The following is a 19,485-nucleotide window of genomic DNA, read 5'->3' on the forward strand; positions in this document are numbered from 1 at the left end:
CCTCAGAATATTTCCTACAGTGGGCATCACAGAAAACTGAAAGAAACCAGAACATTAAAGGTGTTTTCAATAGCAGGGTATGGGATTCTACAGCTGGAATAGTATTTGATAAAACAATGTTCTTAACTCACATTGTCATGTCCAAGAAGAATGCTCAGATGCATGAGATAAAATGGCTGGGTTCACTAGAAAAATTGAATTTTGTTTTCTGTCAATATTTTTGGTTGAACTAAAGCATGGCTTGAATCTTTCTGACATCATAATTTCATTGACTCTCAGCAGCTGCACAGAACTGAATAATTCTGCTTGCTTGAACTGTCAATGTTATTGCTTTTAAAAGTTTATGGAAGCAAGGACTGAACTGTAAATTTGACAATGCTATAGGATACTGAAGTGTTGCATTTAAAAACACCCCCCAAAATGCTTTTTCAAAATGGCAGGATTAGGGACAAAGGTCACATTTTTGACATTATTTACATTCAAGTTGCTCAGATTACTTATGGGAAAAGCAGCCATGAGATTTATACCCACAATCAGGCATGATTGCAATATGTGTTCTGGTGAAAAGGTAAGAACAGCTCCAGTGAGGAAAAAGCCTGAGATGAGAAATGTTGGCTACTACACATGGCAGCATTTCAACCTGCAAATTACCCAGACATAAAGAGTTAAGAGTCAATCTAAAGTCTCTGTCCCTAAATACTGTATTTTCCTCCCCACAGCAGGAGAGGAACTTCAGCATGAGAGAGCACTAAATTAGGAAGAGACAATACAAACTTTAAATGAACAAGAGATTTCAAGAGGTCTTAGAGTAGTTAATTCTATTTCCCACTAGAAAATGAGGTTTCTTACCTGACCGGAATATGAAAAAGCAAACTCTGAGTGGTCTATCGTTGTACTTTCACTGAGTATAATTCATCTTATCATTTCTCTGGCATTCCTTAAAACAGATTCCAACGGGTGCCTAAGCAGCACTGCCACAGAGGCTCTTGAGATGTCTCAACAAAGCACAATAATATAATGCTATACTGACCACTGTAGAGTCAAGACTTTGGGCTCATATTCAAATATATCTCCCCTGACTTGCCTTCCTGCCTTCCCTTCCCTGCCTTCCATAACTCTCCCTCCCATCAAAGCTGAGCATCAGTAAATGAGAATATACACATTCCTAAGACGACAACCAGCATTTAAATTTCAGGTGAGCAAATCCTCTCCCCCACCCCACTCTGCAGTTTTGAAAAGCTGAACTTCCATGGCAGCAAGTCACCCTCAAATACATCTTCACCTCAGAGGCATCACAGGGTACTCATCAGCAGCAACTTATTTGAAGGAAGAGCTGAAAGCAATGCTTGAATAGAAAAAAGTTCAGGCTAGGCTGGGGATGTTTGATAGGGTGAGTCAAAACTTATTCAGAGTCACAGAATATCAAATTCTAACAGTATCTGACTTGAAAGGGATTTGATGTTTTATTTTGTTTAGGGTTGGGATTTTTTTGTTGTTTTGTTCTGTAATTTTTAATAACCTTACATATCTTAAAAGGAAAAAGCACAAAGTGTCCAATTAAGTAATCTCGAGACTATAAAACAAGACATGTACATCAAGAAAATTCTAATTAACACTCATCTCAGGCTTCAAATCAAGTGTCAATTTGTTCCTTTTTATTTGAATTTATTGTAGTCAACATTAGTTGAAGCTGGAGACATTTGTTCTCTTCCTAATGATATACACATAACTCCCACTTACATCCCCTTGCTCCTTCCAATTAAGAACTTCTTCTGAACATTTCAGCTAGAAGGCTTATCTGGCATAGATTATTCACTGTATCATATGGATTCAGACTCTTATGTCTGGAAGCTCTTTAAAGCAGCAATTTGTTCTTTGTTTAGGGCATTTTGCAGTGCATGGTGCTAAATAAGCTTAGGGAGTGCTATTCACTGAGGCATGTTTGTGCTCAGTGGATCCAACACAGCCTTGTGCTTTGTTCTTTCAGTCTGTGCAAACTCCCTCTCTGGTGTAAAATCCAGGCTGCCTGTAAATCAGCCTGGCTCTTCAGGAACCCTTCAGACCAAGCACACAGAAATTAGCAGCTCTGAGGAGCACTGCAGGTGGAAATGCAGCACACATTATACCTTGCTATTCCCTAAGTACACACAAAGAGCACCAGCTCATGGCTTATCTCCTCTGCACAACTGATTGCCTTCCTTGCCACATGGCTCTGACACATCCTGTGTCCAATCTGGGAAAATTTAACACCAACTGAGCAACCAAGCAACACCAGTGCCTTGAGTTCTGCAATTCCAGACAGCTTGTCTGAAGTTAACTATTCCTTTACTTTTCGGCCTTGTTGAAGTGAACTTTAGAAAGCAAAAAGAGTTTTATTCCTCTGAGCCTTGGAATAGGCTTCCCCCATCAATGCAAACACGTGATGTTCTATGAAAGCATCACATCTGTTTAGCTCCCAGCTCCACCCTGGGAACTCTCAGGCTCTGAGGACAAGTGAAACTGCTGCAGGGGAGATGTCTGAGGGAAGTGAGAGCACCTCAGATCTCTCTCTTTACCCCTGCAGGAGCCCAAGAAGGCCTTGCTGGCAAACTGCACATGAACATGGTTTTGTCAGGCCAAGCTTTTGGTCAAGAAAAGCAGCACCATCCAACAAGTGCATGTCCTTCCAATGCAGACAGAAAGATCAGGGAGCAACTTTGCAGATTTCACCTAGCACCATTAATTTAATAAATGCTTTCCTCCAATAAACTATAGGGAATCTCCTCAGTTTTAGTTAAATATTACAGTTGTTAAAGAAATGGGTTATGAGTAATTTTCACTCTGTATAAGTTTTCCCTCAAGGAAATGGAATTTTAACACAACACATTTTATATCTTGTGTGATACTCATCCTCTTGACTCATACATCAGAGGAAGGGATGTTTAGATAAGATACCATAAGTTGTTATGAGAATGGTGTAGCCATGAACTGAGGCATGAAAATATTCTTGCTCTCAGCTGACTGATACATGAGAGGACTTACAATACTTACAGATTATGAGATATTTGAATCCAGACTGAATCCCTAGGATGATTGGAAGGATACTCACACTGAGCACTTGATTTCTCAAGTTGCTATACAAACCAAGCAATCTGTTCAAAACACTGAAAAGGTTTAAGTGCCTAAGCTATTGACACTTCTTCCTCTGATGGAGATCCATGAAAACCAGAGAAAAGAATATGCTGATGAGATTTCCACTCACAAAATACAGAAATTTCACAGGCTCCTGCCTTCACTCAGACCAGCATCAATCTGTAGAAACCTCACCACTTTGCCCTTCATGGAAATGCCTCAAAGCTGTCCTTACAGAGCTTCAGCAAAAGGAAATATTTCAGGTTTCTAGTCCGTTGACCTGATTTTAGTCACACCTACTTGACTGTTCAGCTCTTAATTACATCTGATTCTTACTTAGCATAAACTGAAATAGCTTGATTATCATCAGTGCCAACTTATATCACATAAGAGCTTGGTTCACTGACTTTCTTGAAGTGATGCTTGATTTACTCTGAAGCATATGGGGGTAAAATCAGGTTTTGTTTCTCCTTTACATTGAAGCTTCAAGTTGAAAGCTTAATTTTGAAAAGGAGACTGACAGAAAAATTCTTCTGTAATATGTACATTAGCAAGAGAAGATGTGTGCTAGTTAGAATTAAACTTTATGGTCCTTCCCTCCTTCTGCATGTCTCATCCTACCATAACACTTAACCCACTCTCCAAATAAACAATGACTGGTTCAGGTTGCATGTGATCTCACAGTTGCTTCTGATGCCCCTGGGGCACCCTAAAAGGGATTTTATACATGTATATTATGTCAAAGAATCCCTTAGGGTGGAAAGCACTTCTAAGATCACCAAGTCCAGTTGTCCACCCAGCACTGCAAAGTCCACCATGTCCCCAGATGCCACTTCTGCTTGTCCTTTAAATACCTCCAGGGAAGAGAGGTGACTCCATCACTTCCCTGGGCAGCGTGTTCCAGTGCTTTATAAACATTTTGGGGAGCTGTACTTTAGACCCTTCACCTGCTCCATTGCCCTTCCTCAGGGCACACCCCAAGACCTTTCTTTTAGCCCATGGCCCAAAAGTGATCACAGGATTTGAAGTGCAGCCCCACCAGTGCCAAGTACAGGAGGACAATCCCTGCTGGCCACACTGGTGCTGAACAGTGGGTCCCATCTCCTCCTGTTTCTTGCCTGTGGGCAATGTAGAGACTGTTGATCCCATCACCTTTCTACCTGACCATTTTCAGGCATTTTCATGGTTTCTTGGACATCCCCAACCCTTGTACCTTTGCTGCCTCTTGGATCTCCATTCTTAACCTCCACAGAGCCAGCAGACTGAAGGAACTCTGCAGCACACCATCCCTCAAACATCTGTGTGTGCCTGCAGGCTTATGTCTAAACACATCTTTATATGTTCCCTATCTTGCCTGTAGGGATTGACATTTTCATAAAATTTTGCCTATGTTTGTACATGAATGCAAATAAGAGCAAGTTCAAAGCCCAAGAAGTGTGCTTTGTATTTTAATGAGCATTACAGGCAATGATAAAAGTACCTATCAGTCTCCAGTCCTGAAATTCCAAACTCACACAGTCCAAACAAGGCAAACAAGAGTTACAAGGCTTCCCCTTATTTATTTGTAATGAAATTGCAATTTTTTTTTCTTCTACTTTTAGATAATATGCATCTCTGGGCTGAAACTGGAAACCCCTATCTCCAAAGCTCTATGTTTGGAGACATATTACAGCGCAGGGTATTATCTTGAAATCAGGCTCAAAGGAGTAAAAGTCTTTTTTCAGAGAAGCCCACATCTTTGAGTGCCACTGAGGACACAGTAAGAAGGGTAAGAAAGCTGCAGGCTCTGTTAGACTTCCCTTTCCATGGCCTAAAATTGTTCCTGACCAGCAGGATGGAGTAGTGAGTGACACTGTCCTTGACCCAGATATCAGCAACACCTCTAGTCAGGAACAGGCAGAGAAGTCAGCCACAGCAGCCTCCTTAGAAAGGGCTGGTGTTGTGTATGAGATGGACCCATGACACACATGATGCCCTCACTAACTCTGCCCTTACAGCACTGTGAGCTCCAGGGGTGCTGGAATTGATCACCTGCCCTGACCACCCTCTGCAGGGAGCGGAGACTCAGATAAACACTGAGCATCTTTCCAGTCTCCTCCCATCCTAGGATTTAACAGTTACTCTGAACAGTTTTCAAGAAAGCACTGGTGCTCTCTCTCCTTTATGCAAATGGAAGAATATGGAGTATGTAATTACCATTTGGAAGAAAGAAGAATCTCTGCTGAAAAAGAAACATGTAGCTACAAAAAACAGCGTGAAAAGAATTTAAATGTACTTACTGTAAACCTAACTTTTTAAAATTTTAATACTATTCCTCCTCTAAACTATTTTTAAAATCATCTCACATCTCTAAAATACCTAAAGGATTCTGTTTTTAATTAATCTTAATGTTTAAATGCATTAACTAATATAATTGCTCTTTTCAGAAAATTAATTCTGTACTCAAAGAATAGATGTTGTAATTTTGGTGCTATATAAACTATTCTTTATAGATAGAAAAGTAATTTTAATTATTATATCTGCATTAGCAAAGTTTTGACAGATGAAGAATACTTTGATCTGTGCATAATTATGAATCTTTACTTCAGTTTTATAGGTAAGGCTGAATTTCTGCAGCTAGCAACCCCCTGTCAAGCATATCTTTGTAAATGAGATTTCTGGACAGGTGAAGGCACACTGGTTAAGATTTTCAAAGGAACTGGTGACTCAAGATATTTGAAAGTTTTCAGTGTCCAACTTAATGGGACCTGTGTTTCAAGATTTCCAACATTCCTGTAAATAAAGTACCCAAACTGGAATGCCCAAAGTAATACATCTGTCATTAGTCAATGAACAGCCAGCAGAACTAAGCAATTATAAATCAAAATATTATGATCATAAAACTGGTGAGTGCAAAAAAGAAAAAAATCCTTTGAACATCATAACTTCTGTCAAAGGAAATTCCCCGGTCACTTAGGACAGACTCTGAAGGAAATCAGAGTTTCTGCAGCAGAGGGAAGCAGCCACACTGGACACCAGCAGTGCCCAAGTGCCTCAAGGACAATGAGGGAGGGTTGTGAGACAACCTCAGCAGTGAGGTGTTACATTCATTAATCCATTCATACCTCACACAGACACTGGGATAGTCCAGGATATGGGCATATGGGGAAGGAAGCACAGTTACAACCTTTTAGGTTTAAACAATGCCACATTCCACCATAATTCACTGCCTTGTACAGGTGTGGTGTGCTGATTTCAGACACATTTAACTGGATCTCCTTTAGGACATAGAGTGAATTTTGCACAAACATAAGAACACCATGTAGCAGCCAATCTAGGAGGCTGTGAACCAGCCACTGCAATAATTCAACCTGTGCTGTTATCCAGACATAAATCAAACCCTCTGTGTCCTGCTGAGACAGCAAGACCTGAGCTTTTCCTGGATTCCTATACAGATGAAAAAAAAAAAAGAAAGCCTTGACAACGTAGTTGATGTGGTGCTCAAAGGAAAGCTTGAAGTCACAGATGAAACTGAGATTACAAAGTGGTTGGAAAGTATATAAGAATCCCATCAAACAGAACCACACAGGGAAAAGGGCTAGGAGGAACCTGCTGCTTTGCCAGTGACAACCAGCATGATTCAGTATCACAAGATAATCCAATCTACAAAGACACAACATGAGAGAAATCTCCTGTCCGACCCTCAGTAAGAGCATGAGAAACAGGCAGGACACACTAGCTGATAACTAAAAAAGTGTTTGAATGGAAATACCTACAGAATAAATGGAGGACATTAGCTTGATTTTTGTCTCATATAAATGTACATCAGAACAAGTCCATTGAGTTCCAGAGCTCCAGGCATGTCAGAGACATGAATGAGATAAGATGCAAGTACTTGCTATGTCAGATTCTATCACCTAACATACGTGCAGTGTGCACTTTCCTGTCTGAGATATCTCTCTAATCAGTGGCACTGAAGTTTCTTCCTAGTGGAGTAAGGCAACAGATAGGCTGGCTAAAGGTAAAAACAGCATTTTTTACAGCTTTAGCAAAGCTGTTCAGGAACTTTCTATAGACCACTCCAGAGGAGACTGCAGTTTCCACATGAAAAATCAGAATTTTTGAAGGGCAATGATAATGTAATTCTTAAAAAATAGCAGATTTCCTTTGGGATAACAAAACAGTTTTCATTTCTGGGGACAACTCACATTACTCCAATGCACACACCCACACCCCCATTCTTACTATGAATCAGAAACTTCTTGTTTGCGCTCTCAAGCTTGGTGCATTTAAGGCCATAAAAAATGCAACAAAGATGGGGAGAAAGTAAATTCAGTTTAAGAGAAGATATTTTCAACATTTATAAATTTTAAAAAAATGTAAATTTAATTGAGACCAAAATGTCAAAGCACTGAAACAAATTTCCCAGGATGGAAAATTCCTGGGAAATTTCCCTGTTCTGATCCAGTCTAATGACCAAGAGGAATTCTGCACTACACCTTTCAGTCATTTAATTCAAGCACTTTTCTTCCAGGAAAGATCTCTAATGAACAGGTATATTTGAATCTACTTACAAAGCAATAGGAACAAAATAAGTGTCTTTAACAGTCATATCTTGCTCTTTTTGACAAGGACTGCAATTTATGCTGTAAAAACTTTGAAAGAAGTTGAGAATTAAATTGTGCTTCAGAAAGCTCTTTCAATACACTGTGTAGTAAATAATAAACTAAGACAAAAAACAGACTGGCAGGATTTTGGAGAGCAATGACCTGTATTTTTACATCACCAAAGACACATTGGAGCCTTCTGAACAGTTACACTTTTGTTTGGGATTCAGTGCGAGAAACCACTGCCCTGAAACCTGATCATATTGTGAGTTATCTTTGCCAAAACTCATAAATTCAAGCACAGAGAAAACATATTGGGTGTCTGGAAACAGTGGAGGTAATTTTTCCCTACAGACCTACTAGAGATTTTCACTATAATGAAAAACTCTAAGGTATCATTATAGAAATAAGTTGGGAAACTGTTTCCCAGCCAAAATTACTTGGATCTGCTTTATACGTTGGGAAAAATACCCATTGAAATCATAAAAACTCTCTGGATTTACACTGTCAGCTTCCCATAAAGCCAGCTGTTGATACCCAATTATTTTAAATGCCTTGCAATGATCCCAGCTCATTTCCTATCTGGGTCACACAAGGCCCTGCAAGCCAAAGCACACAGGCAGGCTCAGAGGTGCAGGAGCAGAGGAGGGAATGAGCTGCCAGCAGAGCCATTCCCAGCAATTAGAGCTCAACAAGCACCTACAGACTCCTCAGAACAGAAAAATGCCTGGAATCGGGGTACCTACCCTCAAATATCCCTGCCTCCAGGGGTCCCAAGCAAAATACATATTTACACTGCAGAGTTTTGCATGGCTCTCTTGACAGCATGAAGCAGAACATTTTCCATGTGGAAGATTTAGCCTGTTCTTTGGCAGCTTGGTTTTTAATGAGGAAACACTTATTCCACAAAGGCAAAACACACAGCGATTTAACTGAATTTTTCAGTAAGGCACACTTTATCTAAAGATCAAAATTGTAAACTTGTGAAGCAAAACATTGTACATCATCAGTTTTAGTGTGCATCATCTATCACAGCTATGCACTTAAACGAGTAAGGGGACAAAAGTATATGTGTATGTATATATATATATATATATGCGTTTATATATAAGAACAAAAGAGAAGTGTGTATGTATATATATGAATAAAATATGAACAAAGCCAGAATTTTCCAGCTGGAACTAAAATATAAAAGCCTCACAATTTTTAGCACAGGCTGGAAACACTGGTTTGCAAACAACTCAGAGCAATAATTTTGACTTGAGGTTTTCTCATACTCACTGTAAGTGGACAAAATTAGCAAAATTCAGAACATGAGTGAAAGTTGGCCATACCTACTTGTAAAAGAAAACAACCTGGAAATGCCTACATATCTCCTTGCAAAGATTTATTTTCTTCCCTTTGTATATTGGCATGCGCACAAGCCTGTGAAAAGAAATGCAGATTCCTCTATGGATGCAACAATATTCAAAATAGGACTTTTCAGTGGATGCCATAACTGACCTAGCAGGAGGTAGATTCACTATTTATTCTTGGTCTTGCAGGGTAGGGAATTATGTCAACACAATAAAACAACACAGGGCATAATTTTTTCCTTTCTCTTCTCCCTAGGATTGTATTCCACTTGAATCAGACAACTGGGAGACACAGAGGAGACTTGTGCTTCTCAGGATACGTGTTCTGCTTAATTGCTGAAGGCATGAAGCATTTGAAAAGGTTTGTCAATAAAATCCCTATTTAGTTAACCCCAATCTCTTCAGATCTCCTGTTACAGGCAGCCTTCTGCTCTTAACATCTGGGCAGGCAAAGCGTCCAATTCCACTGCTGCTTTGGGAGCTTACCAGAGCTAGATAAGAGTCCTCAGAACATCCATTTCCCTTGGTGGCTGCTTATCCCTGGCCAGGCTGATGACACACAGCCTTCATGTCACATGAGGCACATCACTGTGTGGCACACACCCAGCGTGGTGCACACTCCCCCTGAATCCAAAGCTCTCCCTGAGCTCCCCTCTTCAGGGGCCGGGCTGACATCTGTCACAGCTCCACTCTGTAATTGGTGGGGCAGGGCAAAGGGACAGAGCAGCCTGAGATCACAGCCAGGAGCTGCTCACAGCACTGGAGCTGCTGTCCCCTGCCTGCAGCCCTGTGCTTCAGGGATAAAGGCAGCAGCAGGAGGAGGCTGCTGAGCTGGCTCTGGACCAGAGGGCAGGCACCTGCCAGCCCCTCCCAAAAACCCTGGGGAGCAGAGCCTGGTGTGCACACTGCAAATCATCAAACTCCTCCAAATCAGAACATGGGGTTCCATTCTAATAACAATCCACCAGCAAGCAGTTCCACAGCAAGACTTCTCCTTAATGTGTCCCAAAGAGCAAAGCCAAGTCTCAGCACAGTTGTCTCCCCTGCACCAAGATAAAACTATAACTTTTTTCTTCCAAGCCCTGACATCTGCAACTATAAATTATCACAAAATTCACAAAGTTCAGTTTCAAAGTTCAGAGTTTGTCAACTTGAACACTTAACACCCTTTCTTTTTGTAACACCCAAATTGTCTATTGTATCGTGCTGAATTTTTATTCTTGAATAACTCTCAAAATTCATGCATTTATCTCTTGCCTTTTCCTTCATTTTCATTTTTAGTTCCTCCTCTGCAGCTAAATCAGTGTCTTTAAAAGCTTATTAGGAGTTGTTGAGAATTTAATACTTTAATGTCAAAAGTCTGACAGTGAAATTACTGAGATTCTGCAGCAACATAGGCCAATTTCCCAGCTTTTTTAGATGGCAACAGAATATGATTGCCCTCTGTTTTTTTCCCAGTCCATCTGCCAGCTAATTTGCAGGCCCAAGTAAAACCATCTTTTCTGTTCTCTGTTCTTACTTTTCCTTCACTTTTGCATCCAGTTCTGTGACAATGAACAAGGGTAGATCAGCTGCATAAATTTCCTTTAAAGCTTCTATTTTAACCTTCAAGCCTGGTGTTTGTCACTTTAAGTTTATGTGCCAAAGACATGAGAAAGCAAAAGCCAGCAGTTTGTCAAAGCATGATCTCTGGGGATGTGGGTACTGTTTCAGCTGTCACCATGTCACCCTATACACCTATTGATGTAACTTTTGATGTGCAGCAACAAATGGTAAACAGTTCCTCTCTCAGAGAGCACTTCTGCCTGTGTTGGAGTCAGTGCTTTTGATCAATAAACCATTGAGGTATATTCCAGTAGGAATATTATTTGAAGTTTTGCTCAGGAACAACATGCTCCATGCACTGTTTGTTTTCAGGGCTGTGAGGTTTTTGTTTCTAGTCTCTCTTCAAACATCTTTCCACTGCTCACTGTTTATCCACCTCTCCAGTTCCTGAAAAGGATCACTGATTTCTATTGGTGTAAGATGTAATCAAAGCAATAGGCCACTGTCCATATCAACACAAGAACAAATTTCAGTTCTTTCTGTGGCACTAATACCTAACAGAACCATTTCTCTATGTTAGACCTGGCACTTCTAACATCATTCCCTGGGTTCATTGAGTCCTTTGGAACTCACAGCCCCTGTGTTTCTTAATATTGATGTAAGGTTTGCCAGGCTGCTCCAGAGTTTAGAAATGAGACTTACAGTAACCAACTGCTGTCAGGAAGTTCAGTGCTCTACACACTTCTTCATTTTCAAATCCCTCTTCTGCAAATGCAATCCAATCCAGCCATCTCCACCACTGCTACATGGAAGTGCCACCATCTCTCTTAGTGTAACTAGTGACTGTGCTCTTTATCCAAGCTGATGTAGATTCTACTCCTAGTACCTGAGATGTACTGCTGTGCTGGTAAGTGATGTCCTTAAATCCATGCAGACCACAGTTCCCCACATTATTTGTATTACTGGTATGCTAACACCAAGCCTAAACACTGCTATCCCATATCAGTGGTTTCTCTTTTCTCCTCACCTCTCAGCAGTTTCTGCTGTAAACTGACCCATTTGGTTGGCTCTTTTCTTCTGCCTAACACACCAGAGCTCTTGTCTCAATTTTCACTTTATTAAAAATGCAAATGCAGAGCAGCCTGTGCTCTTGGCACTATATTTATAGATAGCTCAGTTTTCTCAAAGTCCAGGTGCTAAAGGCTCTGGGTGTGCACAACAGAATCTGTCCTTCTATTTAGACAGCTTTTACACACTCGGACCCCACTGAGATTTTCTTTTTCTACAAAGTTCCTGTCAGATTCCAGGACTGTCAATTATGCAGATGGTTGATAGCACTTCATCTGTCCAGTCTGTGGAATAGATGTCCTAACTGACATCTATTTGCAGATTTGCAGAATTGTGTGATACTATCCTTGCCATGAGGAAGATGCAGAGGGGTTAGGACAAGATGATCTTTATGATCCCTTCCAACTCAAACCATTCTATGATGCTATGAATAGATTTTTCTTAGAATTCTGTTTACTGAGCCCTTATGTCAATTCCAAATCTTATGGTTTTCCTCATGAATGTACAAACCTTCACCTCTACAGGCAGCAACACAACCTGTGCTTCACTGCTGTTCTTCCCTGTATTGTCTTCTAGCTCAAAATTCCACACTGGTCACCTTTATTAAACTGTTCTCCTTGACTTACTCTCCCCCTGGATGCACTGGATGTTAGGCATGCTTTACCTTGCCTCTGAAAAACACCAAAAACTATTTGTTTGAGGCTCACATTCTGGGTGCATTTTCCTATGCTGAATCTGCAGTGCCAGATTCAACCCTTAGCAAGGGCTTTTCTATGATGGTGTACCCAGCTGAACAAAATTCTGCATTATAAATTAGCACACAAATCAAAATCCGAGTTTTGAGAGGACTGAAAGTATTTGCAGACTCCAAAGGAATTTGGCAGCAGCTTTTAGGTGGGAAAAAATATTCAGGCTACAAAAGTTAGAGCGCCAGCCGACATCTGACAAGGCAATATTTTTAATGCCACCTTTCATTTTGAAATGCTGGATTATGTTATGGCACACAGTGATGTCAGACACACTGTGAATGTCACAGTCAACTAGCAAAAAAAAATACTCAGAGCTATTCCCAGAATTTAATTCCCAGACATGAAGGGTTCCCCTCCTGCCTTGCTGCTGCAGCAGTTTTCCCAGCTCTGCTCCAACGTCATGTTCTCTGTGACACCTTTCATCTGAAGATATCAAAGCAAGCCACAGACTCACGCTAATAACAGACTATTCCTGGAATACTTATGAGGTAAGAAATTACTATAACACCCAATTTATTGACAAGAAAACTGAATCAGAGTTTTGTTAATGAGAAAACTGAATTAGAAATTTATTAAACCGAGTTAGGAATTGATTAGAGGTGACAGATGTCAGACTTAACCCCTGAATTCCTGGCTCCCAGCCCTGGATAACACATACACACTTCTCAGCAGCCTCTAATTCAACTCAGTGGTTTTGCCCATGCCACCAATCCAGCTGCAGGCAGCTGAAGGTATTCCTCCCACGCCCCAGAGCAATTCATTACATTACACTCTGCCCTTATTACAACAAAGTGGTGCCATTAAAGCCCATCCTACAGAGCCCCACAGGAGCGTGTGACCAGAATGAAAGCAGCAGGGCACAGTTCACCAGCCACCACTGAAGCACTTTACCACAACTTGCTTTCAGAAGCAAAAGCCTCATTTTAAATAAAACAAAAACTTCTGCTTTGATAAATGCTGGCTGCTTCAAAAAGATATTCTGTTCTCAAATCTCCCCAGCTAAATGCCACCACAGCTGTAAGGGTGAGCCATGTGTGTAGTCAGGCTGGGAATTATCCACATAAATAAAGAGCACAGCTTGAAACATTGACTTTTTCCTGATCAAAAGGGCCTGGGAGGCAACTGGACAGTTTGGATCAGGCAAAGGATAGGGCTTTTATTATTTTCAAAGAACACCCCAGTGAATAGAGTAGCCAACGTGGCCCTGGTGGCAGTGATATGTTCTAACACTCCCCTCATCCCACACAAATTACTTAAAAGCTTGGCTTTGGGTCTATTTATGGTTTGGGATTTTTCCATTTTTCTTTTTGTTTAAGAACTTTTGTAGGGAAAACCTGAAATACAATCAATCCTTTCATGAGGCCTTTTAATATCATTGCCTCCCTCAAATACCAAATAATAAATTGCAAATATTAACAAAGAAATCTTCTCATATGTCTTCATTTTACCCATATTAAAAAAATAGGTGCCTAAATTCTATAAAAGTACATTACATTTTCGTATTAGTTTTTTTTTTTTTGTATATTCCAACCTGAAATGAATAAAGGACACAGAAAAATCCCTTTCCTTCCTGTTTTTATCTAGTTTCTTTCACCAGTTATTTTCAGCTAGTTATGCTTAAATGCAAGATTCAACTGGAAAAATATTATTTGTGAAAAAATCAAACCCATGAAATATTCACACTCTTACTCTTTGTTAAGCTGTTCTATTTAACCAAACTTAAAGGATTTAAGGATTTAAGGCACACAAAGCAAAATGTTCTTCAGAGAGAACTGTTTCTCTTTAAGCAGAAAACAATCTGACATGGGTGTTACATGACAGCCAAGCAACATATTCCAAACACATGCACTCCTTCGATATTCTGAATTTTGCAGTTTGTTTTCATGCTAAACAGAAGTACTGTGGCAATAACAGCAAAGACTTTGGTCTTGATTTCTCACACAGCAAACCAGAAGGACACAGAGTTCCACCTTATTCTTCAACTGTTGTTTATCTTATCATCTTATAACCACATATACAATAAAATATCCTTACAAATGTCATAAAAACATGACAAATGCAGATCTGTTATTTAAAACAAAAAAGATTCAATCTTTAGTTCTCCTTTCTCAAGCCAATTCAATTTTTAGAGTTGTGGTGTTTTGATTGGAATCAATTTGAAGAAGAAAACTTTATAAACTCAAAATACAGTAGCATTACTTGTATAACAGATGAGACAATAAGGTAGTATAAAACTATATTGAAACTGTAAAAGGTATAGCCTCCTTGGGTGGTATGTTTTGGGTTTTAAATGCCAGGCAGAAATTACAAAGATATTATTTTCTATAACTGATCTCATAGGATTACCTGTGAGAATTGTTATGAAGTTAATATTTTCTAACTGTTTCACCTGAATACGAAGCCATAAAACATCAATGTCACTGCAGGCTTACCTGCTTTGCCTGCAAATGTAAATAAGTGAGTGTATAACAAATCTTCAGCATGGTGCCAATATTGGAAACCTACAGAGCAAGTAACAGCCATTGGCTAAACTGGAGATTTCTGGAATATCACCTGTGATATTATGATAGAGATCTAATTTAATTGAAGCTAACAGCAAGATGTCCCTTAGACCTGGGCAGCAGTAGTAGCAATTCCTCTGGCTTTTCTTTACAGTGGTAGGGTTCTGGAGCTTGTTAAACTCCATGGTTTCAAACCACTAACTTACAGGAAAATATTAATTATCACTCACTAAAAAAACTATGCCCTATGAAAGACTTTTTATGAACATATTTGTGCACTTATGTTTTTTTAATTTTAAAATGTTTATTTGCTCTCATTGTAAAGCTTATTTCCCCAAGACACCACCTGTGAGTGGTAGAGTAGTACAGGAAATAAAACTGAACCCCTGCTTATCTGAGTGATCCAAAAGTAGTTACTGTGCCTGTGGTGTAAGGAAGAGTGGTTTAATAGCTATGGAATTGTTCCCTGTTTGAAGGATGTCCCTAACATGGATCCTTCTTATCTGAAGCCTGAAACTCATTGTTTGATGGGAAGGCCTGAATACAAAACACTGATGGAATTTATGGTCAGATTTTGAAGGCCCAGATCCATCTCCTAAGGAGAGAGAATGTCTTTTGTTCAAAATACCTCTTTCTTCTTCTCACTCTTCCATCAAATACCTTCACAGATTCTATATTCAGAGTCTAAGAGTGGAGGAAGCAAGAGGACCTTTTTTGGTTTTTTTAACATCACTATGCAATACTTGTAGATTAAATCATGGAAAAAAACATTCCAGAAGATTACAATCTGATGCAGATGGGAAAAGCAGCAGAGCCAGGCAGGGTAAGGAATGTTATCAGAAACGCCTATTTGTATCTCATGGTCCAGAGCGCAAAAGCAAAACCATATTTTCTTTAAACACCCAGAAGTTAGAATTCTTTCTGAGATATGATAATGCTTAAACTCTCCACCAAACAAGGAGAAGCTGGATTTGAGAGAATCAAGGCCAGATTTCCCAAGCAGAGTGTCCAACCCTGAATGCCAGAGAGGTTAAACACATAACATCTGGGAAGAGAGAGGACAAGAGAGACCCAAGAACTTGGATGAGCAGAGGACTGGACTAAAGCACAATGCTCAAACAGAATGTGATGATACCAGGGTAAAAAAGACAGAGGAGGCAACATACATGGAGGCAACAATTGAGAGGAGGTATGCTAGAACAAGAATTTGGGGAAAACAAGGGGCTTTGCCTTTCTTGATTCAATTTCATGGAGTCACAAGGCAGCCATGTGATTTACTACAGGCTGCTGAAGGCACTTGAGTCTCAGAATGTCTCTTCCAATTTGTTATGAAATAATAGCTGGGAGTAGGCGACTCAAAAGTAGGACTCAAAAGTTTCTACTTAAATGTATGGATATAGTTACACATGTTCTACTCAATGAAAAGCTTCACAGACACAGACCTGTAACACCCCAGTACAGCAAATGGATGTGTGCCCTGAAACTCAACAGGTGACACAACCTGTAAATGCCACCTGTAGGCAAAGATACTGCTTTACAATGATGATGACAGCCTGATGGGTTTAGATGTACAAAATTTTGAAGTATTGCAATATTTCTTTCCCTCAACACATTTCCTTCAACACTTTCACACCAATATGGGTAAATCAGCCACAGAACTTCAGCTGCCACACATTGGCACTAATTCACTGACCTCAAGCCAGTGCTTGAAGACTGATTTCAGCTGTGTGCAACCTCCCACCCTACTTACCCCTTCCTGAAGGGCAGGGAGAGAGTATCACCATCCCATACAGCCACAGTTTGTGTTTCTCCTCCAATGAAGTCCTTATGGGTGCTTCACCATGCACATAGCATTGATTATACCACAAAGCAGTTTGGATGGTGCCACACACACAGTATTTCCCATGTCATTGACAAATGTCTCTCTCTACTCTCCTCGTACTCACAGCGAAGGGTAAGAACTAGACATAGTCCCCTACCTTGGCTATAAATGAAATCCAAATTTCCACTAGGTGGGACTGGAAGCCAGAAATATCTGGTTCCTTGTTGCCATCCACACAGCACATTACAGTCACCTCAGAGAAATGAAAGTTTCTATCTTAATACATTTAGTAAAGCTAAATCTGGTCCATTAAATCAGTGAGAACATTTAGGGGAGAATAGTACACTAAGCAATGTCTTTATGCAAAATTCACAACTGCTAGCATTTCCCTTAGCTTTCAGTACCCATTTTCTATGAGAATTCTTTTCTCCAGATAAATATTGACAGTCTGTGGAGATTGTTTGGATCACAGCAGTACATTTTAGCTGCAGGATTTAGGCTGGAGTCTGTCTTGGGGCTGTGTGTGCCTAGAACCAATAACAGATGTTTAGGCCCTGGGACTAAACAGACTTCTGAGCCTACAAAACCTTTCAGATTTTGTCTGTCTCCAGGTGTATTATATAATGTTGTGACTTCATACCAAACCTCCTTTCTCTGCCCACAAGCTAGAAAGAGTTTTAAAGTGCTGGGAGCACGACCTGACCTGCTGAGTGCATGCAAGCCGAGCTTTTGTTGCAGGCTGAACAACCTGAAAACAGTCACGTCTCAGTATCAGAGCCCTGAGCTGCATGGCCTGAACAGGGGCAGCTTAAACAGCTCTTCCTTAGGGTCCTGAGCAGCTCAGAGAATTCACTATTCTTCACTACTTTTATTTCTCTCCAATTAATTATATTTTTCTGAAAAAAGGGATGTAATTCATCAGCATAAGAAATGGTGCCAAGAAAAGGGCAGAGCCCTTTTTAAACATTCTCTGCACATTTCTTCAGTAGCCACCTTACATTACCTGAGATGTGCCTTGTAGCTGAGGCCTGAGGGAGAGGAGCAGAGCCCTTAAAGGGGTGGAAACCTGGGAAGGTGGGACTGCTCTGCTGACCCCAATAAAGAACAGAGCAGGTGATTGAAGAGCATCAGTGGATAGACTGAAACCTGCTGAGTCTATGCTCACTGCTATTAGCATGTCAGTGGGCTTTATACTTTGTGGGGATAAAAATCTCAAGCCACAATTTTAGCATAAGATGAAGGAAACAACTTAGTTGTAATACAGTGTAAAATTCAGGTAATGGGGTTAGCACAGGTGTGGCATTGCAGGCAAAAGGGCTTTGGGGTCCCACAGTCACCACCTCTATGAGTGTCAAAGAGAAGGCACAGCTCAGCTTTGCCTGTTTCAGTATTTGCAGATCATGCTAAATACCTGACATGGGCACTTTTATCTTCATACACAACTCTTCCACATCTATGAGCATTTTCTGGCATCTATGAGCATTTTCAGCATACAGCTCTAAAAACTCCTTGTTTGTCTCAGTCATCCTTTGAAAATATTAACTAAAAAATAAATCTAGAATACAATCTCCAATGAATTTAAATCCTAGGTAAAGCAAAAGCAAATGTTTGACAGCCTATGGCATTTATGCTTCTCTTTCAGTAGATTTTAGAGTAGTTTATAGATTTGCTATGGTGAACACATTTGTGCTGATATCCTGATAAACATTTCTGACAGAGGACCTCAGCACTTACAGCCCTCATATACTAAGTATGAAGCAACACAGGATGATCCCACAGAATCTGACTAGTATTTTAATAAAAAATCCATTATAATTGTCTGGATTCCTTCCTTGTGCAAATTCAGTGAATTCAGGGACATGTTTCTAAATGATGACAAGTTTCTACCTAGGATGTCATCAAATTGCTCCAATACTTTTTGTTGGAGAATCTGAATAATCACAAAATGTTGTGATATTGTGATGAAGCGATAAACACCTTTAAAATACATGTAATTGTGAGTATTGTCTCTTAATATTATATTTTTATGACAAGATATATTCAGTAAATGCAGCAAATATTCACTCTTACCACAAGACTGCTGTCCAGAGAAAGTCTTTTCCCAAATTCCCTTTTCTGTAGCTGTCTTTTTTTCTCCATAGCTGCAGCTATTTGTTTTCCTTTTGATGGACTAGAAATGTCAGGCTGCTTTCAGCATCACTGGAAGAAAAAAAAATTAAAATATTTAAATGCTTATTTCAATACCCTACTAAACTGTTACTGTCTTTCATCATTAACTTTGTAATAACCCAACAGCTAATAACTTTGTGTTTCTAGTAGGCTGTGTTCCAGGAATAAATGTTCTGTGGCAAAAAATCTAAACTATCCAAACAGAAATATTACCAATATGTTTGGGTCGCTTCTCAAAGGCAGAAGGGAAAAAAAAAAATCTGCTACAACTGCCTTTAGCATTACACCCATGTTTCCATAGTCTTTTGAACTGGGCAGGGAGCTGAATTCGCAGAGCCAATGAATTACCTGAGGCTGGGCAGGGGGAGGGAAGCAGTTTGTTTCACATTAATTGCACTCCTCAGTAAGCCCTGCTTCTTGGCACATCTGTGCTGCTACTGGGATGTACAAATTTTGGACCTAATCCTGAAGAGTTCTAAAAGCTTTCAACTCCCATTATCCTTAACGAGAGAGAAATGCCCTCAGCACTTTCCTTACGTTTTTAAGGTCAAAGACTCCGCTGTAGTAATCAGACCATCC

The 19,485-nt window shown here is 40.0% G+C and overlaps 1 protein-coding gene across 1 annotated transcript in view; it reads right to left on the reverse strand.

Annotated features, from left to right (window-relative positions):
• Positions 1-18,908, reverse strand: part of NCKAP5 (NCK associated protein 5) — a 334,186-nt gene extending 315,278 nt beyond the window's left edge. The window contains exon 1 of the mRNA XM_066553937.1: positions 18,808-18,908. Coding sequence (XP_066410034.1) covers positions 18,808-18,876 — 69 coding nt within the window. The 5' untranslated portion in view covers positions 18,877-18,908. The remainder of the gene's footprint in view (positions 1-18,807) is intronic.
• Between the last annotated feature and the right edge of the window lie 577 nt (positions 18,909-19,485).

This window comes from Molothrus aeneus, chromosome 7 (genome assembly GCF_037042795.1).
Source record: "Molothrus aeneus isolate 106 chromosome 7, BPBGC_Maene_1.0, whole genome shotgun sequence".
In the NCBI taxonomy this organism is placed as follows: domain Eukaryota; kingdom Metazoa; phylum Chordata; class Aves; order Passeriformes; family Icteridae; genus Molothrus; species Molothrus aeneus.